The 19,679-nt window shown below is 45.5% G+C and overlaps 1 protein-coding gene across 1 annotated transcript; it reads right to left on the bottom strand.

The window, feature by feature from the left end:
• Positions 1–3,425: 3,425 nt before the first annotated feature.
• On the bottom strand, positions 3,426–19,316 carry LOC118542691 (ADP-ribosylation factor 2). Its single transcript, XM_036103123.2, has 5 exons — positions 19,230–19,316; positions 16,645–16,811; positions 11,021–11,131; positions 7,445–7,569; positions 3,426–5,280 (listed from the first exon to the last, which is right to left on the bottom strand). The coding sequence occupies exons 2-5, from the start codon at positions 16,790–16,792 to the stop codon at positions 5,119–5,121; spliced, it is 546 nt and encodes a 181-aa protein (XP_035959016.1). The 5' UTR covers positions 16,793–16,811; positions 19,230–19,316; the 3' UTR covers positions 3,426–5,118.
• Between the last annotated feature and the right edge of the window lie 363 nt (positions 19,317–19,679).

Raw genomic sequence — 19,679 nt, 5'->3', positions numbered from 1 at the left:
AGTAAATGCGTACAGTTGTGCAACCATCAACACGATCCAGTTTTAGAACACTGTAGTTTCTGCTTCCCCAAGAACATGGTCAGCACCCAAGGTAGGTCCAGGTCTCCCTGGCTGCTGTCTCCGCTGACCTAATATTGCATCTCACACCCCCGTGCCCTGGCTCTTCCCCTCGTGCAGCACTCACTCCCTTTCCTGTCAGCTGACACTGTTCTGCACCTGCTGCTGCGACCCCAGGCTCTGGGCCCTCCCCAGTTGTCTCCACGGTGCAATTCTGCTTCCTTCTCTCCCCGTGTGCCAAGCTCTGGAGGCCAGTGCGTGGTCTTCTGCAGAGTCTGAGGTGGCGGTGTGTTCTGGAAGCACATGGGCCCCGGTGCCCCAGACCGACATTTGAATCATGCTCCAGGAAGTCACTGAATCTTCTGGAACCCTGGTTTCTCCCTTTGCAAAGTAGATGCAATACATGTACCTTGGATCGGGAGGTAGAGATGATGTATGTAAAGTGCCTAGAACGTCTCCAGGATGCTCGGTAGATAGCAGTGACCACTGCTTTACAGTTACCATCAGCCTGCTGCCACCTTTATCATCGGCACTCACGAGTCCTCTGCTCTGGGTGCCCATTTGCCTTTCTCTTCCAGGCATTCCCTGGCTGCAGTCCGTTTGTTTGTTTGTTTTTTTAAAGATTTCACTCACCCATTGGTCAGAGACAGAGAGAGAGCACGAGCAGGGGGAGCGGCAGGCAGAGGGAGAGGGAGAAGCAGGCTCCCCACTGAGCAGGGAGCCCGATGCAGGACTCGATCCCAGGACCCTGGGACCATGACCTGAGCTGAAGGCAGACGCCCAACTGACCGAACCACCCAGGCGTCCCTGCAGTCCCTGTTTTCTAGGTTACTCTCGGTATCCAGGCAAGAAGATGGATTCTGGGCACCCCCAAGGCCCACCCCTGCCAGGGCTGCGGGTAGGTCAGTGGGACGAAGCAGCAGCACCACCTAGTGGCGATGAGCCGCAGCAAGTTACTTATTGTCCAGGTTAGTCGCTGGTCTGACTGCACACTTGAAGTTCAGCAGTCCATCCAACGCTCGCGTGAGAGGCTTGTGCGTGCACGGCGCCATCCTTCCCATGCCATGCGTTAGAATAAAAGATGAAAAAAAATGAAAATCAAAACAGAAGTTCTTCGCATGATGCTCCTAGAGACCACAGGGTGTGACAAAGCAATTTAAAAAGCATCTCTGAGGGGCGCCTGGGTGGCTCAGTCGTTAAGCATCTGCCTTCGGCTCAAGTCATGATCCCGGGATCCTGGGATCGAGCCCCGCATCAGGCTCCCTGCTCAGCGGGAAGCCTGCTTCTCCCTCTCCCACTCCCCCTGCTTGTGTTCCCTCTCTCGCTGTGTCTCTGTCAGATAAATAAATAAAATCTTTAAAAAAAAAAAAAAAAGCATCTCTGACAAGTCTAGAGACAGAAAGACCAATGAGTGATTAGTGGTTGCCTAGAACTGGGGCGGGGGGGGGGGCATCTGAGAGAGATGGGAGGTGAATGCTAAATGGTACGGGGTTTCTTTTCAGGATAAGAAAGATGTTCTAAAATTGTGGTAATGGTCGCACAGATCTGAGTATACTAAAAACCACTGATTGTAAACTTTTAAATGGGTGAACTGTAGAGTATGTGAATTATATCTCTACAAAGCTGCTACCAAAAAAGGTGAGGTGAGTATCAAAATTTTCAAAGGGAAAAAAATTTCATCTCCACAACGCATCATCAGATTTTCTGTGTACCGTTTGACAACCTCCATCAGACCTGTGGGCAAAGGTCTCCGGTCACTTCTAGGTGTCCTACCTCACTTCACTTGAAACTTCAACCCTCCTGTGCTGAGCAACTCACATGGAAATATTCCCAGCTCTGTTAAGACATTATTTAAAATAGATCTAACCACAGGACCCACAGTCTATAGAACTGACTCACAGAACCCCTACATTACCCCATATTGTTGGTATTCACACAGAGCTGTTGTATCCCAGGTCAGCCTGGGAACTTCCATTTCCAGGAGGAAATGGAGGGTCAGGGGTTGAGTAGCCCAACCGAATCCAACTAGTGAATGGGCAGAGCTTTAATTTCAGCTTCGGACTTTGATTCCAGGTTCAGAGCTCTTACCATTCTATAGGTGACCACACAACCCACTTTCTGCCGTGTCCCACGTAATTACTGGCGGCACCGCATTCCCTCTCAAGCTAATAAACGCCATGGTCCCTAAGGGGCAGTCTTTCCCTGGGGTTCTGCCTCATCTGGATCTCAGACTGATGCCTCTGGCTGGAGCGTGGTCAGGCCAACAGCACCTCAGCACTCCCTGAAGTTCCCACTAGCTCCCCAGACCCCTCACCAGCCCAGAATAGGCAAATCCAAAGAAACAGAAAGTAGATTAGTGGTTGCCGGGGGGCTGGGGGAAGGGAAGAATGGGGAATGGATGCTAATGGATCCAGAGTTTCTTTTGGGGTTGTTGAAAATTAGTAGTTGTGGTTGCATATACTAGAAACCACAAAACTTTAACATACATACATACCTAAATAAATACTTAAAAAAGGAAGAGGAACAGGTGAGGGTAGGACACAGCAATGTGCTTGTTGAACAAGCATCCTGGCTGGTCTCATTAGCATTCTCCATGGTTAGAAAAGGACAGAGCACTCAGCAGGATTAGAAGGTAAATAGAGCAAGAGAGAGATTAAATGTAGCCCCCCTCCCCCCACCATCCCACTTCCCTTCTCCTATAAATAATGTTCATCAGTTTGCGGCCAGCACTGCTGTTCACACTTAGACATCAAGATATTCCCAGGGAAACCCCAGAGCAAGGTGTGCAAAGGTCTGAGACACTGAATCTGCACAACCCTATTAGGCAGGTATTATTATCCCCATTTAACATTAAGCAGACTGAGGCTCAGAGATACAGAAGCTAGGAGTAAATGGCCTGAGGCCAGCAGCTAGTAAGGGACACAGCTGGGATGTCAACATGGCATTCAGGGACCCAAGTCCAAAGTTCAAAGTAACTACACTGAGGTGGCCCCACTTACCCCTAATCAGCAGCCCTAAATCCTAGAAGACCACAGCTGAATGCGCCAGGAAAACTGTCAGTGAGGAGTATTGGTAAAGGCATAAAATAAGTCTGCCAAGATGGAGGGGAGGGGCGCCTGGGTGGCTCAGTCGTTAAGCGTCTGCCTTCGGCTCAGGTCATGATCCCAGGGTCCGGGGATCGAGCCCTGCATCGGGCTCCCTGCTCAGCGGGAAGCCAGCTTCTCCCTCTCCCACTCCCCCTGCTTGTGTTCCTGCTGTCACTATCGGTCAAATAAATAAATAAAATCTTAAAAAAAAAAAAAAAAGATGGAGGGGAAAAGGAATTCTAAAGTCATTCAAGACATTGAGAAGCACATGGCTGTCCTCTCCTCCTTCCAAAGCAAGTTCTTTATTGTCCAACCAATCAACAATTGTTTAATGAGGCCTAGCACTGTACTAGGTACACTGTACTAAGTATAAATACAAAAGTGTAAGACACAGTCCCTGCCAATTTGAGGCATACAACCTACATATTTCTCAGGAATTACTCCATGGTTAAAAACTAAATCTGGACTTGGATGCCAGTATTGCAGTGAACATTCTTTCAAGTCAACATTTTAAAGAAAAACATTACACCCCACATGTATCATGGTATGAAACTTTTTCCTAGTAATACCAACTTCATTATCATCAATAAACAAGGTTTACTTTTGTTAAAATTCACCTTACATTCCCCTCCTCTGTAATTTAAATAAACATTTTTCTTGAAAAAGGAATTTTCAAAGGTGAACTAGGGGAAGCGCGTAGGTACACATCTGGCCGACAGCTGTTTGCACAAACGAGCTCTAGGCTACCGCGTGAAACCGAGCTCATCCCCAGGCCATTTCTATAAATATTTTGAAGACAACATAAAGCACGTCTCCACATAGAACGTTATTGCCACCCAGAAGAGGGAGTCAGCACCGTGGAGAGCGGTCGGGGTTAGACATTTTTCATAGCAAAATTTAGCACCAACTCAGGGGCAATAACAGGGGTTGCCGGGAATTTCGTCTCCAAAATGAACCTCTCGATCCTCTCTCACTCTCAGAACTCACAGGTGTGTGGTTCTGGGAACAACTAACCAAAACCGCAAGTCGAACGGAGACAACTGAACCTGGTGACGATTCCATCCCAGGAGTGAACCTCCTGCTTCGAGCATAGAACATTCAGCACAGAGCAGAGAAGTGGGAGCAGCAGTCTCAGGAGCCTGAAACCCGAGGTGGTGATACAAGGACACAAACACGACCCTCACCTCCCTTCCAACCCTCAGCTCGCTTCCATAACCCAGCCCTTCGCTTGACTGTGTGGCCCCAGTGAAGAGTCTTGGCCTCACACTGGGTTACTTAACCCAAATGGTCTCCATTTGGCTTATAAGAGGCAAACGGGAAGGAACTAGCATGAGGGAAGGCCTGGATGATTTTCTAGTGTTAATGGAGTCTTGATACTCTAATGAAAAAGATCTCGAGTTCCTTTAAATAAAGCACATTAAACCAGGAAGAACATAACTTAAGGGAAAAGTTCAAAGCTGAACTTCAACCCTGCAGCAAGCAGGAATCTTTTTTTCTTGAGGATCGTTTGCTTTAAAGCACTGAAAAGTGAGTTGCTAGCTCTGGCAGTGATGGGGAAGAATGACAGGCCCTTCCTCTTTTTCAAAAGGCCACCAAAGTCTAACAGGACCCCAGGCAGGCAGAGCCGCCAGACCCAGGACGGCACAGCTCCACTCGGGCCCCACGCCAGCTCTCCTCCTCCTGCCCACCCCCAGGGCCTTTAGGAAGGTCGTGCACCAGGAAAGCCCTCTGGACCCCTCCATCACCTCCTAAGCTGACCCTCGAAACTCCTGAAATGGAAGGTAGCATTTAAAGTGTAACACTGGTTTTTCTTCAAATGTAAGCCTGGTTTTCTTATAGCACGTCTAAGGCACGGTGTGAGAACGCTGCTCCCACTCCCAGCCACACACCCATCCTCGGCTCCTCACACGCACACACGCACACAGAAGAGGCCAGCTGACTTTGCCACAATGCATGGGGAATGGAGCGCTTCCAATCACTTCTGCGTTTTGAGCTGGTTGGAGAGCCAGTCCAGGCCTTCATAAAGCCCATCTCCACTGGTGGCACAAGTGGCCTGAATGTACCAGTTTCTCTGGCGGAGGGAATGTAAGCCGAGCTTGTCTGTTATTTCTGCTGCGTTCATCGCATTGGGAAGATCCTTGAAAAAGCAAATTCAAAAAAAAAAAAAAAAGTCAGTTTATAATGATGCATTTGTATAATGAAATAACGCTCTTCTCCCAAAACTTTAGTCACAGTCTTAGCTCAGCTGATCCTCAATTTCTCTCTCTCTCTGACCTCCCAACTCCACATCGGGAAAACCCACTGGCTCTGCCATGAAAACAGATGCAGGATCGGACCACTTCTCACCACCTCCATGGCTACCCACCCGATCCCACCGCTGTTTCTAACTTGGGGTACGGACAAAACTTCTGAATTGGTCTCCTTGCTTGTGTGCTTGTTCCCTTCAGGTCTATGTTCAAGCCAGTGAAAGTCAGAGCAAGTCATTCTTTCAAAACCCTGCAGCAGATCCATCTCTTTCAGGGGGAAGAACTGGAGTCCTCCCGGTGGTCTGCAAGGCCCTCGGGACCCGAGCCCCCAGGACCCCTCCCTAATGGTCCTGCTTCATCTTTTCAAATGCAGCACTCACCACACGTTACTGTACTATAAAACTGACTTATTTGCTATGTTGATGACTTATTATCTGTCTCCAACTAGAACACAAGCTTTACAAGAGCAGGAATTTCTATCTTGTCCTCTGATATATTCCAAGTTCCTAGAACCGTGCCTGGCACATACTAAGGTATATCTAGAGATATTGATATGGAATGACATCAAAATATGCTAAGTGAAAAAGCAGGTGGATCTCCAGAACGTAAATATGAATGCAATCATATAACTGCTTATACAGGCATAGAAAGTTGTATCTCTGAAAAAGGACAGAAGAAATTTAACAATATTATTTTACCCTGAAGAGTGAGGCAAGAATATTTCACTTGGTATTCTAAACTGCTGCCAGATTTACACCATGAGCATGTTCTGCTTTTATAATTAAAAAGAACAAGTGTAATTATCTTTTTGAAAGTCCATTATGTTCATGAGTGAAATTCAGGACTGGCATCGAACCTAACGGTAGGGTAAAGACTGAGCGAATGACGGTCCAGCCACCATTTAAAATCATGTTTACAGGGACGCCTGGGTAGCTCAGTTGGTCCCGATCAGCTTATGTCTTGATCTCAGAACAGGGTCATGAGTTCAAGCCCTGCATTTGGCTCATGCTGGGTGTGGAGCCTATTTAAAAAATATAATAATAAAATAAAATAAAATAAAATATAAAAGAAAATCATGTTTACAAAGAGCTGGAGGGCAAGAGAAAATGCCTTCGATAAATGTGAAGTGACAAAACAGGATGCAGCCCTGTCAGAAGAGCATGAGCTCAATCGCGTAACGAATGTATTCATGAAAGAGAAAGTGGAAGGAAAACACATCACTACCTGACTGAAATCATCTCAGGCTGGTGCATTCCACGACTCTACCTCATTCCACGATGCTACCTTCTTTTCCCAGCTTCATTCCTCTTTGAATCCCAAGATGGGACGGCTCTACACTTGGCCTTCCTCCCACTCTTCCTTTACTGCTTTCCACTACATTTATGTAAAAGCCCCTTCTCTTCCTTGACAACAGACCCTATATGATGCAACCATCTCCGCCCTCACCGCCCCTGCCCCCTCTGTTCCAGCTGCGCTGGCAGCCGTGCTTTTCCTAGCCCCACTCAGCTCCCTTCCTGCTGGCCTTCAGGTCTGCTCAGATGTCATCTCATCATGGAGGCATTCTGGCCCTTTCCCACATCCAACCTGCCCCCTTCCTCTGCTTACCTTCCTCTACCACACTTCCAGCAGACACATTACATATTACTTACTGACTGACTCTCCTGCCACTAGAATGGAAACTCCATGAACACAGGGATTTTTGTCTATCTTGCTGCTCACTGCTATGTCACCAATACCTAAAACAATGCCTGGATCTTAGTAGATGCTCAATTCATATTTGTTGAGTGAATGAACAGAAGACATAAGCTAAAAAGGAGGAGGAGGGGGGCGCTTGGCTGGCTTAGTCGGTAGGACATGCTACTCTTGATCTCGGGGTTGTGAGTTCAAGCCCCATGTTGGGCCTAGAGCTTACTTAAAAAAAAAAAAAAAGGTGGAGGGAAAGGTTATGGTAGGGGCTAGAGAGAGGGAGGCAGACATCTAATTTAAGTATCTGTATTTTTAAGTGAGTATCTGGCAGCAATTTCGGTCCCAGTACTCAGAAAGCCAATAATATACCTGTTTATTTACAAACACCAATAAGACTGCATCTCTGAGCTCATCTTCTGCTAACATTCTCGTTAATTCTTCTCGGGCTTCATTGACTCGCTCTCTGTCATTACTGTCGACCACAAAAATCAGACCTGGAAAGAAATCACAAGCATGTTGGTGATCCAAATCTGGAAAGGACAAGAGGTTTCTATGTCCTTACAGCTTCTCCCGACTTAGGCGTATGGTTTCACTGAAAGCAATCAGCTAAGGAAGGACATGTACTCTCCAGAGTTACGAGAGCCTGCCGTGCACACACTGCACCAGCTTATCTTCAGAAGCATCCAGGCCTTCCCCAGGTTCATGCTTAATCACTTCACTTCTACATCCTGTTTACATAACGAAGTCCCAATAAAAACCAGGGACATCAAAGTTCAGATAAGCATCCCTGGTTGGCAACACCCTGCAGACGTCACGCATCAGGGTGCTGGAGGTGGTGCGTCCTGATGCCACAGGGAAAGGACAATGTTCTGGGAACCCCCCCACATTTTCAGCAGGTATCTGAAGGGAGGGAGTCTTGTGCCCCTAACCTGTGAAGTCTGGCCCAACTCCAGGAAGCTGGGTGTCGGGAAAGCTTTGCAGGACCCCATACTAGACAGCATCGGAGAAATCCCCAGGAAGCAAGAGTCTAAACCAAGCCGGCTGCCCCCTGCACAGACCTGGCTGCTACCACACTGGATGGAGGGAGCGGTAGGGCAAGACGATCTCCAGAGCATTCCACAGGGGGAAATCCAACATACACACAAATACAGAACAGGGAAGACCCTCTCAGCAGTACTCCCTGAGGCAATAATGATAGTAAGAACCAGGTGGTTAGCTGACAATAAGCCCTCTGTGCGACAAAAATGTGAAGCAGCTGCCAGAACTGATTTGCTCCTAGGCTGTATCAAGAGCAGTGATGGCAGCTCAGTTTCTAGGACATGAGCGAGAGAAAGCCTCCTCCATCATCCGACAATCAGAACATCCTGCGACTATTACGTGGTCGCTGCTGGACCCCACACTCTAAAACACAGGCAAACTGGAAGGATTCAAAGAAAGACTAGGATGGCAAAGGAATGAGATACCATGTCAGATGAAAAAGAACTGATATACTAGGGATATTTTACCGAGAGAAAAGACTCATTGGAGGGACTGACAGCTATCTTTACATATCTAAAGAGCTATGCCATAAAGAGAGGTTCAACTTGTTTCGTGTAGCTCTAATTGTACATTTACGCATTCCCCTACCCGCTGTCTGCCCCAGGGCTGACTGGTCACCCTCTCACTTCCTGGTGGGTTCAGCCAATAGGAAGAGCCCTGGCTGTACATTTATATACTCTTCTATCTTTCGGAATTTTGAACCATATACATGTATTGCCATTTAACGAATTAAAATAACTGAACCTACAATCAAGGAGAAAAATCTTTCCAAGTGAGAACTAATAGACCATTTTATGCACTCTATATAATATAATCAACTAAGGAATCACATAAACAGTTCAAATTTCAATCTATACAAGTGAGCCTAAGTGAACACACAGTTAAGTGTCTTAATGGAGAGATAAAAGCTATCATTAAGTCTGTCATACTCAATACTGATGAAAAATTTTTAAATTAAAAAAGACCGCTTGACCTTTGAGAAGCTGGCAGGAGAAACAGGGGCAGCATCCAAGGCTACTCCTGGCTGAGATGTCTGAACCCATCACAGAGAGCAAATCCATTCTTCAAAGAGTCCCCATTTGTAGTTTCACAAAGAGCCTAACTGGCCCACCCTAGGGCCCTAGATCATAGCCAGGTGGCCTCCATCACAGCAAGTTACTGAAGTTCCATAAAATTGGGCTTGTTATGAATAGAAGATTGAAAACAAAAAGGCATTTCAACTTGGTGACTGAATGTGACTCTACATCGAGCAGGCAAAAGGACTCCTGCCAGAGAATGAGGAAGTAAAACCTCTCACAATTTGGGTTTGGTGATGGTTAATTTTACGTGTCAACTTGACCGGGGCCACAGGGTGCCCAGACATTTGGTCAAACGTTATTCTGGGTGTGTCTGTGAGGGTGTTTCTAGCTGAGGTTAATAACGTTTAAATCAGTAGACTGAGTAAAGCAGACTGTCTTTCCCAGCATGGGGCGGGGGGGCGGAGGGGGGGTGCTCTCCAATCCACTGAAGGCCTGAAAAGAGCACAAGAGGAGTGAAGTCTCTGCCTGACCATCCTGGACCTGGTCTTCTGCCCTTGGACTGGATCTTCCACCTTTGGCTCTCCCGGTTCCCCTACTTGCCAAATGTAGATCCTGGGACTGCTCAGGCTCTATAACCATGTGAGCCAATTCCTCATAATTAATCTGGTATACATATATATATGTATATATATATATATCTCCATCCATCCTATTGGTTCTGTTTCCTCTGGAGAACCCAGACTAATAAAGGCTCCTATCTGAGTGCCTACCTTCCAACCACAGAACTAAGCATTTTACAAAATCAGTCTCATTTAAGCCAAATGATCCAACACAGCAGGTACTACCTCCATTTTAAAGATAAGGAAACAGAGAGAAAAGACAAACTTTCCCAAGGTTTCATAGCAGAGCTGTGGTTCAAACCCATGCTTTCTCATTTTATTAAGTAATAAGGAACTGCGACAGTCTGGCCAAAATGGCAAGTGCCAAGCCAAGATAAACAAACACTCCGGGTATCTAAAGTACTGTCTGCAGTGGACTGAAACACAAAGATAGAAAAATCTAAGAGTCATCATGGAAGTTGCTAGGGTATCAAGTTGTTTGTCTGAAGATCAATAAAGGGAAAGAATTAAACACTTTTTCTGCCTTTGTTACATACACTGTATTTCAGAGAAATACAGCTCAGATCATGATCCCAGGGTCCTGGGACCAAGTCCTGCACTGGGCTCCTTGCTCAGCAGGGACCCTGCTTCTCCCTCTGCCTGCTGCTCTCCCTGCTTGTGCTAGCTCTATCTGACAAATAAATAAATAAAATATTTAAAAAATAATAATAATAATCATAAATAAATAAATAAAAACCCAGAAACTAGTGATAAGGAAATAAGGTAATGATCTGGTATATGCGTGTTGATTCACGCACTTCTAGAATAGCAAGGCAGCAGGGAGGGACCGTGGCCACACAAGATGCTGGTATTTGGGGTTCCAGCCAGGCTTGTTCATCTCTTTCTCACCAGTGGCATGATTTTTAGATATTCTCAATGAGTTTAAAAGAGTATACTAAACTAAAATTCTCCAAAACCTGGTACTTCGTCTGAGGCACATACAGCTCTCAATTAACCAAAAGACAAAATTCACCAGGATAGCCATTTTTTAACTAGTCTGCATTAAAAGCAGTTTTCTATGTAGGGCATTAATGCCCAAGTACTTTTTCTAGGAAGGCAGGGACCATTTTCCAAAAAGAAACCTCCCCAGTAAGTGTAAGCGGGTCATCAGAAGAGAAGGAATGACTGACAGTCCAAATAAAGCAGAACACAAAGTTTTGCTTCAAGCATCCATCTTTAGACACATTTAATACAAATGGGTCCAAGGCCATAGACTGGACAATCTTTACCTTGGGTGTTCTGGAAATAATGTCGCCACAAAGGTCTGATTTTGTCCTGGCCACCAACATCCCAGACCGTGAAGCTGATATTTTTATATTCTACTGTTTCCACATTGAAGCCTAAATTGGGAAGATGAAGAAAAATTTTAATGAAGACTTGTTGAACAATTCAAATGAATTTCAGCTAATATTTGGACACTACTTTTAATTTACAAAGCAACTTGCTAGTCACAGATCTTTAGCTCACAGGGGGCACCTGGCTGGCTCAGCCTCATCAAGAGTTGCATCTCAATGAGTTGAGATGCAACTCTTGATCTCGGGGTCTTGAGTTCAAGCCCCACATTGCGCTTACTTAAAAAAAAAAGAAAGAAGAAAGAAAAAAGATCTATAGCTTACAAAACAGACTATGTTAGTCAGCTCTGCTCTTCTATTCATCATGACCAGTGTCTCCAACCTTCTCTACTCTCTCCAACCTCACACGTCCCCTCTTTCTCCCAGATCTTACAGCGTACTTCAGAGCAAACAGAAGCCATTAATGAGACTGACTTCCACCTCCCACCACACAGCATAGAAACCGACCTACATCTGTACCCACACTTTTTTCTCTCCCTCTTAGAAGAGAAGGGGGCATCTATCCAATGCTGATTCCATCCACCTATACAGTCTGGACCTCTCTGAAGTCTCCAACCTATTCTCAGCATGCTTAAGTGTTCACATCTTTCAAAAAAGCCCTTCCTTGACTCCGCTTCTTCACCTGCTATCACCCTCTATTTTCCCCATCAAAGCCAAACTTCTCTAAGAAGCTTAGTTACATTCACTGCACCCATTGTGTCACCTCTCACCCAAGAACACCTTCTGCTTCACCATGTTACATAGCTGGCCTTGCCAAGGTGAGCAACGATCACATCAATAAATCCAACAGATGCTCTTCAGTTCTTGCATAATTTGATTTTATATCTGACACTACTGCTCATTCCCTTCTTGAAACTCTTCCCTGGTTTCCCATTTTCATTGTATTTCTATGGCTGAACCTTCTTGGTCTACTCAGTGAGCTCAACCACATTTGATTGATCCTTAAGTGATGGAGTTCCTATGATTCTGTCCTGCCCCATTCATTCTCCTCTTTCCACAGCCCCAAGAGGTAATCTCATTCACTCATGGGGCTTCATTACCACCTTTGTGCTAACAACTCTCAAATTTACATTATCCCATCCCAGATCTCCTAAGCTTCAGGCTCATAATCTAACCTTCTATCCAACATCTTTGATTAGATGTCTCAAAGGCTCCAATAAGGCATTATGTCAAAACTGAACATAAGATCCCCACCCCTCTAGGGGTCCCTAGGTGGCTCAGTTGGTTGAATGTCTGACTCTTGATCTCAGCTCAGGTTTTCATCTCAGGGTCATGAGTTCAAGCCCCACATTTTGCTCCAAGCTGGGAAAGGAGCTACTTAAAAACAAACAAACAAAAAAAGATCCCTGCCCCTCCTCTACTAGTTACCCCTGTACTGACTTCATCCCGCAAGCCGGAAATCTGGGAGGCATCCCTGACACTCCCAACACTCTCACCCCTAAACATCTCATTATCAAATCTTATCAATTCAACCTCCTAAATATCTAATAGTCACCCTAACCCAAGAGACTGTAGCCTCAATTATTGAAGCGACCTAACTATCTGCAGCTACTCTTCCTCTCTCCGTCCACTTACCATTTTCCAATCAAAACTCTCAAAACACATTATGTGGTCATATCACTTCGCTACACATTTATGCTTGACTGAAATATTTAAAATAAGGGAAAAAAAACTAATCTCTCCTTGGCTTCCCACACCCAAATCCCAAACATGACTGTCAAGGTCCACCACAACCTGGGCCTGCTCACTTTCCATATCTCACTTTGAGTCATGCCTTGTTTTAGCGAGGGGCACTCACTACATTGCAGCAATCTCAATTCTTGCTAAATAAATGTATAAATTCAATGCCATTCTAATCCTAAAGTGATGAGGGAAGGGAGGTAGGGTAGGAAACTTAGCAAAATGATCTTAAATGTAACCTGGAAAAATAAGCAAGTAAACATAACCAGGAACTCTCTGAAAACAGATAAATTATTTTTAAAGATATTATCAAAACTCAGTAACACGTGAAATAATTAAGTTCAAATGACTACAACAGGGAGTTGCCCAGAAAAACACACACACACCCATGAAAACTTAGTATATGATAAAGAAGGCATTTAATATCAGCATGGATGGGGCACCTGGGTGGCTCAGTCAGTTAAGCGTCCGGCTTGATTTCAGCTCAGGTCATGCTCGGGGTTATGCGATCAAGCCCCGTGTTGGGCTCCACAATCAGCGCAGAGTCAGCTTGTCCCTTTCCCTCCCTTGTACATTCTCTCTCTCTCAAATAAATAAATAAAATCTTAAAAAAAAAAAATTGGTAAATTTGACTACCTAAAATTCTATATGGCAAAACAGAAAAAATGAGGTTGAAAGACAATTGACTAGAAAACTAACACATGACAAGAGTTGTCTCTGACCCATGATGTCCTCCTTCAAATTGTTAAGAGACATATAAACATGCCAACAAAAAGAAAAAAAACAGTAGAACCAAATTAAAATCAAGTCATAGACTGGAGTGCCTGGCTGGCTCAGATGGTAGAGCACACAACTCTTAATCTCAGGGTTGTGAGTTCAAGCCCCACATCGGGCATGGAGATTACTTAAAAAATAAATAAGGGCCACCCAGCGTGAATTCAAGCCCCACATTGGGCATGGAGACTACTTAAAAAATAAATAAATAAGGGGCACCCGTGTGGTTCAGTTGGTTAAGCGTCCGACTCTTGATTTCTGCTCAGGTTGTGATCTCAGGGCTGTGGGATTAAGCCTCACATTGGGCTCTGTGCTCAGCGGGGAGTCTGCTTGAGATTCTCTCTCCCCCTTTTGCTACTCCTCCCCTGTCATGCGCACACATGCTCTCTCTCAAATAAATAAGTAAAAGCTTAAAAACTAAATAAATAAATAAAATTGAGTACAGAACAAATACAAATGGCCAATGGATGTTTGAATATATTCACTTACAGTAAAAGAAATTCCAATAAAAATCAGTGGTTTTTTTTCCCTCCCCATCAGATTGGCAAATTCCCTGGAGATGAACACTTTTTAATAGTTGGTGACACAACTTTTTTGGAGAGAAGTTTGGCAATGTGTACTCACATTTTAAATGTACGTAAGGGTTTTTTGTTTTTTTTTTTTAAGTAAATTCTGTGCCCAATATGGGGCTTGAATTTACGACCCCGAGATCAAGAGTCACATGCTCTATGGACTGAGCCAGCCATGTGCCCCTAAATGTACATTAGGTTTCTCTGTTTTGGTTTGGTTTATTTACTTATTTCTGAGAGAGAGAGAGAGAACAAGCAGGGGGGAGCGGCAGGCAGAGGGAGAAGCAGGCTCCCCACTGAGCAAGGAGCCCAATGTGGGACTCAATCCCAGGACCCCAGGATCACGACCCGAGCAGAAGGTAGACGCTTAACCAACTGAGCCACCCAGGCATCCCTAAATGTACATTACTTTTAACAATTCTTCCTCCAGAAATTACTACAAGGAGTAAAGTTCGTGTTTGCAAAAAAAGAACCACTGTAAATAACTGAATCAACCATCAATGGAAATTTATTAAAAATACAGTCATGGGCGCCTGGGTGGCTCAGTTGGTTAAGCGACTGCCTTCGGCTCAGGTCATGATCCTGGAGTCCCTGGATCGAGTCCCGCATCGGGCTCCCTGCTCGGCAGGGAGTCTGCTTCTCCCTCTGACCCTCCCCCCTCTCATGTGCTTGCTCTCTCTCATTCTCTCTCTCTCTCAAATAAATAAATAAAAAATCTTAAAAAAAAAAAAAAAAAAAAAAAGACTGGTATCCCATTCATTCACCAAATATTTACTGGACAGCTACTATGTGCCAGGCATTCTGCCAGGGGCTTGGGAACAATGGTGAAAATGACAGACATGGTTCCTGCCCTTATCTACACACCGCTGGAAGGAAGAGAAGTGGGCAAGCAATGGCAAATGTGTTGAGAATTATTAAGAAGTTCCGGTTACTGTGGAAACTTTTAACAGGGGAAAACCAGTCCAGGCTATTAGGAAAGGTGTCCCTGATAAATAATGTTTAAACTAAGACCAAAAGAATGAGCTGGTGTTAGCTACATAAAAGGGGAGGAAGCTAAGGAAAAAGGCAGGAAAGCATTCCACAGAGAGGAAATAATATAGAAAGAGATCCAAACACACTGTTTAATGCAAAGTTTGAAAACAGAATGCATATGATTTTACAAAGATATTCACCAAAATCTTAACAGTAGTGTTTTTAACACTTGTTTATGTTTTGCTGTATGTCTAACATTATGGAAGCATGAATAATTTTTATAATTGGAGAAAACCAAGCAATTATGCTATTTTCATTTTGGACTAATAACATTTTTTAAATTGTGGGTGTGAACGTTTTCTCCATCTGGTTTCCTCCTTCTCCAAATGTTGTAATCTCTGAAACTACTGCCCAAGTTGGAAGTTGATCATTTGGTTCCTGTGACTAATCCAACATTCTGAACACTACTGACTTCACATGCCATCCCGTGGGGCCTATTCTCACTCAGGAGTTTGGATCTAGAGGCAGTTTTTAAGGCAAAGATTAAGTCCTATCCAACCTGCCTTTGTGAAATCCTCAAATGGCCCACAAAACACAGTACTGGTTCACAGAAATAACTCCACTGCCAGGTTCTCCTCCAGCACTAGAACAAAGCAGATTCTTCAGCTGGACACCAACTCAAGTAATTGGCTTGAGCCAGAGTGAAGGAAATCACACTGCATCTTTAAACCCTAGGAACATACTTCCTGTGGACATGCTTCCACTTAGAAAGGCCAGCTGGAAGGAAGATGGGCTGAAGAGGCAACAGCAGATTCCCAGCTCCCATCTCAGGCTTAGGCTGGGACACACACTAATTGAGTGGAATAGAGGGCATAACTGCCCTCCCTGGTTGTCTGTTTAAGCTTTTATTTTTAAGTAATCTCTACACCCAAAGTGGGGCTCTAACTCAAAACCCCGAGATCAAGAGTCGCAAGCTCTGGGGCACCTAGGTGGCTCAGTCAGTTAAGCATCGGAATCTTGGTTTCAGCTCAGGTTGTGATCTTGGGGTCCTGAGATGCCCTGCGTTGGGCTCCGCACTCAGTGTGAAGTCGGCTTGGGTTTCTCTCCCTTTCCCTCTGCTCTTCCCCAACAAAGCTAGCTCACTCTCGCTCTCTCTCTAGAATAAATAAATCTTAAAAAAGAGTCGCAAGCTCTACCAACTGAGCCAGCCAGGGACCCCTGCGCCCTCCCTGTTTTAATCATTATCTTTTTCTTTTTTGCCAAGCAGATAAGGTTAATTGTGCTTATCCTAAATGTGTCCCTCTGATTGCCCCATAAACCTAGCAATGGTCCTAGAGGTGCCAGGGAGCAATTAGGAAATTCTGTATTACCTAGTTTGGGCCTCAAAAAGTTTACGCTCTTGGGGCAGACAAGGTTTTCAGAAAGAAGTATTCAATAATATAAAAGGCATGTAAATGTGTAACATACTAACTTGTAAACTGGTCTCGTCACAGGCCGTGAACATACCTATTGTAGGGATGGTAGTCACAATCTCTCCCAGTTTCAATTTATATAAGATGGTGGTTTTTCCAGCTGCATCCAAACCCACCATAAGAATCCGCATCTCTTTTTTCCCAAATAGACTCTTAAACAGTTTTTCAAAAACGTTCCCCATTGTGACTGAATTCTGTTACCTGAATGAAAAGAAAGGCAAGTCAAGTAATTGTTCTTTGCAGAGATATAGAAACACCATACATAAAACACAAGGCTCTATTAGAGGTGACTCCTAGTAAAAAATTTAAACAATTTTAAGTATAATTTGGCCAAGAAAGAGTAGTGTGTCTTGTTTTTAAGGGAAATTCAACTAAGCCTTTTGATGCCTTGCCAGAAAATTCTTTTCCACTGCAGCATCCAAGTGGGTAAGTGGAAACACAGTCTCAATGCTACCACTATGGCAGCAGGCTTTAGTCAGCCTAAGTATGGAAGCAGTGCCAAGACAAACATATCTAAACTCTCTTGAAATGAGAACTCAAGCAGAGAACCAGTTTATTTAACGGGATGTGAAGCGAAGTCCTTAAGGCAGGTTAAATATCAGTATCTCTTAGAACTTTAGTTGTTGCCTTTGGCTAGCAAACAGCATCAACACCCAGAAAAGAACCTAAAACAATTTCGGAGGGGAGGAAATACAGCACTGTGACACCACACTGCTAACAGAGAAACTGACTAGGGCAAGAGCTGAGGAGGTCCCACAGCATCCAGTGTTGACCATCACCTGACTCTCAACCAATTTCTGTTAACTTTTTATTGAAATGTAATTTCCATACAGATAAAAACACACATGATAACCAAACAGTTCAATGAAATGTCATGAACCAATCAAAATGATGATTACCAGCGACCCAGATCTCCTTGTCTCCCATCCCAGTCATTACCTCCCAAAAGTCACTATATTGACTTCTAACAGCGTAAGTGTTCAACATTTTAAAGAAAGGCAATAGTAACGGGCGCCTGGGTGGCTCAGTTGGTTAAGCGACTGCCTTCAGCTCAGGTCATGATCCTGGAGTCCCAGGATGGAGTCCCGCCTCGGGCTCCCTGCTCAGCGGGGTCCCCCTCTCACGTGCTCTCTCTCAAATAAATAAATAAAATCTTTAAAAAAAAAAAAAAGAAAGGCAATAGTAAAGACAGACCAGCTTTGCAGAAATTTATTCTACAGTCTTTTAACACATCAGCCTATTTGAAGTGTGAGCCTGACATTCTAAAGACTTAAAAGTAGTCCTATGTCTGCACCTCTAACCAAGCTCCTGAAAGTCTACAAAGATTCTTCAAAAATAAAAAAAAAAGTCCTTGTTCCAAAGACTACGATTTTCCTTTTAAACTGCTAACCAGGGACGCCTGGGTGGCTCAGCCGGTTATGTGCCAGACTCTCGATTTCAGCTCAGCTCATGATCTCAGGGTGGTGAGATCCAGCCTGTCATTGGGCTCTGCGCTGGGCGTAGAGCCTGCTTTCTTAAGAGCCTGCATTCTCTCTCTCCCTCCCCAAAATAAATAAAATAAACTGCTAACCAAAGAAAAACTTTACTCCCCGGCAGAACAGAGGGAAAATGCAACAAGGACAGCCAACCTCTCATTCATCTGGACCCTAGTGATCTCAAAGGGGAGGTCACCAAATTCCAGAGGCCCCACGTCTGAAATTCAGCGGTTTCCCACGGTGGCTTAACATGGATGATGTCCAAGCATACACCATTCCATTCTACGACCAGAGAAAAGCAGAGCATTTGTCCCATATATAAACGAAGTAAAAGTGAACTGCTACAACCAAAGAATGATGAATGTTTTAACCATTCATAGTAGGTCTGTATGTAAAGTATATAAACGTCCGGAGCACTGCAGCAGTCAAAATCTTTTTGGGCAACAAAACTAGAGATGCCTTGTCTTTGTTTCCGAAAAAAGACAAAGCGCATAGATGAGAAAAACTATAAGGAACGTGCTAGAAATGGAAGGGGGAGTACTTCCCACTTAGATGTCCTTTGAGGCAAATACTCCTGCTCGATTCCCCCTCCCAACTATACACAGTACACCACCTAGGTTTTTCCCTGCTGCTTCTCTTTTCCTCTTCTTCCCACTCATCTGCCAGAGGTGCCCAAATCCCGCTGAGCCTGTGGACACCCTCTGGGGAGAAACGTCCCCGACCCTGGCGCCTCTTCGGCCCGCTCACCCTTCCCTGCCACAAGCACCAACTATCCATCAGGGACGAACGGCGGCGAGACCCCCAGGGCACTAACGGGAGCGGGTGGCCAAGGGGGCGTGCGCGGCGGGCGGGCGGGCACGCGCGCCGGGTCCTCGGGAAGAGCCCCGAACGCCTTTTCTGCCCGCCCGCCAAGCCGCTCCCCCTCGAGGTGCCGGCCCTCGAGAGAGCGGAGGACCACGGGTGCACGCGCCAAGCTTCCCTGGAATCCCGACAGCGCCGGCCCCACAGAAGGTGGAGAAGAGGCAGGGAGCCCAACCCCTTTCCGCAGGCCAACCGCCACTCTCTGGTTTCCCGCCCGCTGATGGTGCGGAAAACCAGCCAGGACTTACGTGCTGCCGCCCCTTCTCCCCAGCCCGCGACTCACCTGCCGCCGCACTCAGCGCCGTTACCCACACCACTGCCTTTCGGATTTCGGCTCCCTCTGCAAAATGGCGACTGGCGCGGAGGCGGGAACCACAACCAACCAATCATCCACCGCCTCTTGGAGCTTTCGTACCAATGACCTCGAAGTTCCGTGAGTGACGCTACGTCTGGCCAATGCAAAGGAGAATTAGAGCCTGGTCGGGAGGAGGCCCGCCCCTCGCGACCTAGGCGACGGCACGAAGCTCTGAAAATGCCGGGTTCATCTTCCAATGACAGCTCCCCGCGTCCCGACGAGACACTCCCACACGCCCCGCCCCAATGCCGTACGCGACCAATCAGAAAAGTCAAAGGATTTCCGATTTGCTCCGCCAATCAACTCGGAAAAATCCCTAGGATTGAACAAACCCCGGGAGCTTTCGAACCAACCGGGTGGGGGCATGTGGGCGGGGCC

Source organism: Halichoerus grypus, chromosome 2 (genome assembly GCF_964656455.1).
Source record: "Halichoerus grypus chromosome 2, mHalGry1.hap1.1, whole genome shotgun sequence".
NCBI lineage: Eukaryota > Metazoa > Chordata > Mammalia > Carnivora > Phocidae > Halichoerus > Halichoerus grypus.
The sequence above is the reverse complement of the archived record's forward strand: the minus strand, read 5'-3'. Positions and strand labels throughout refer to the sequence as shown.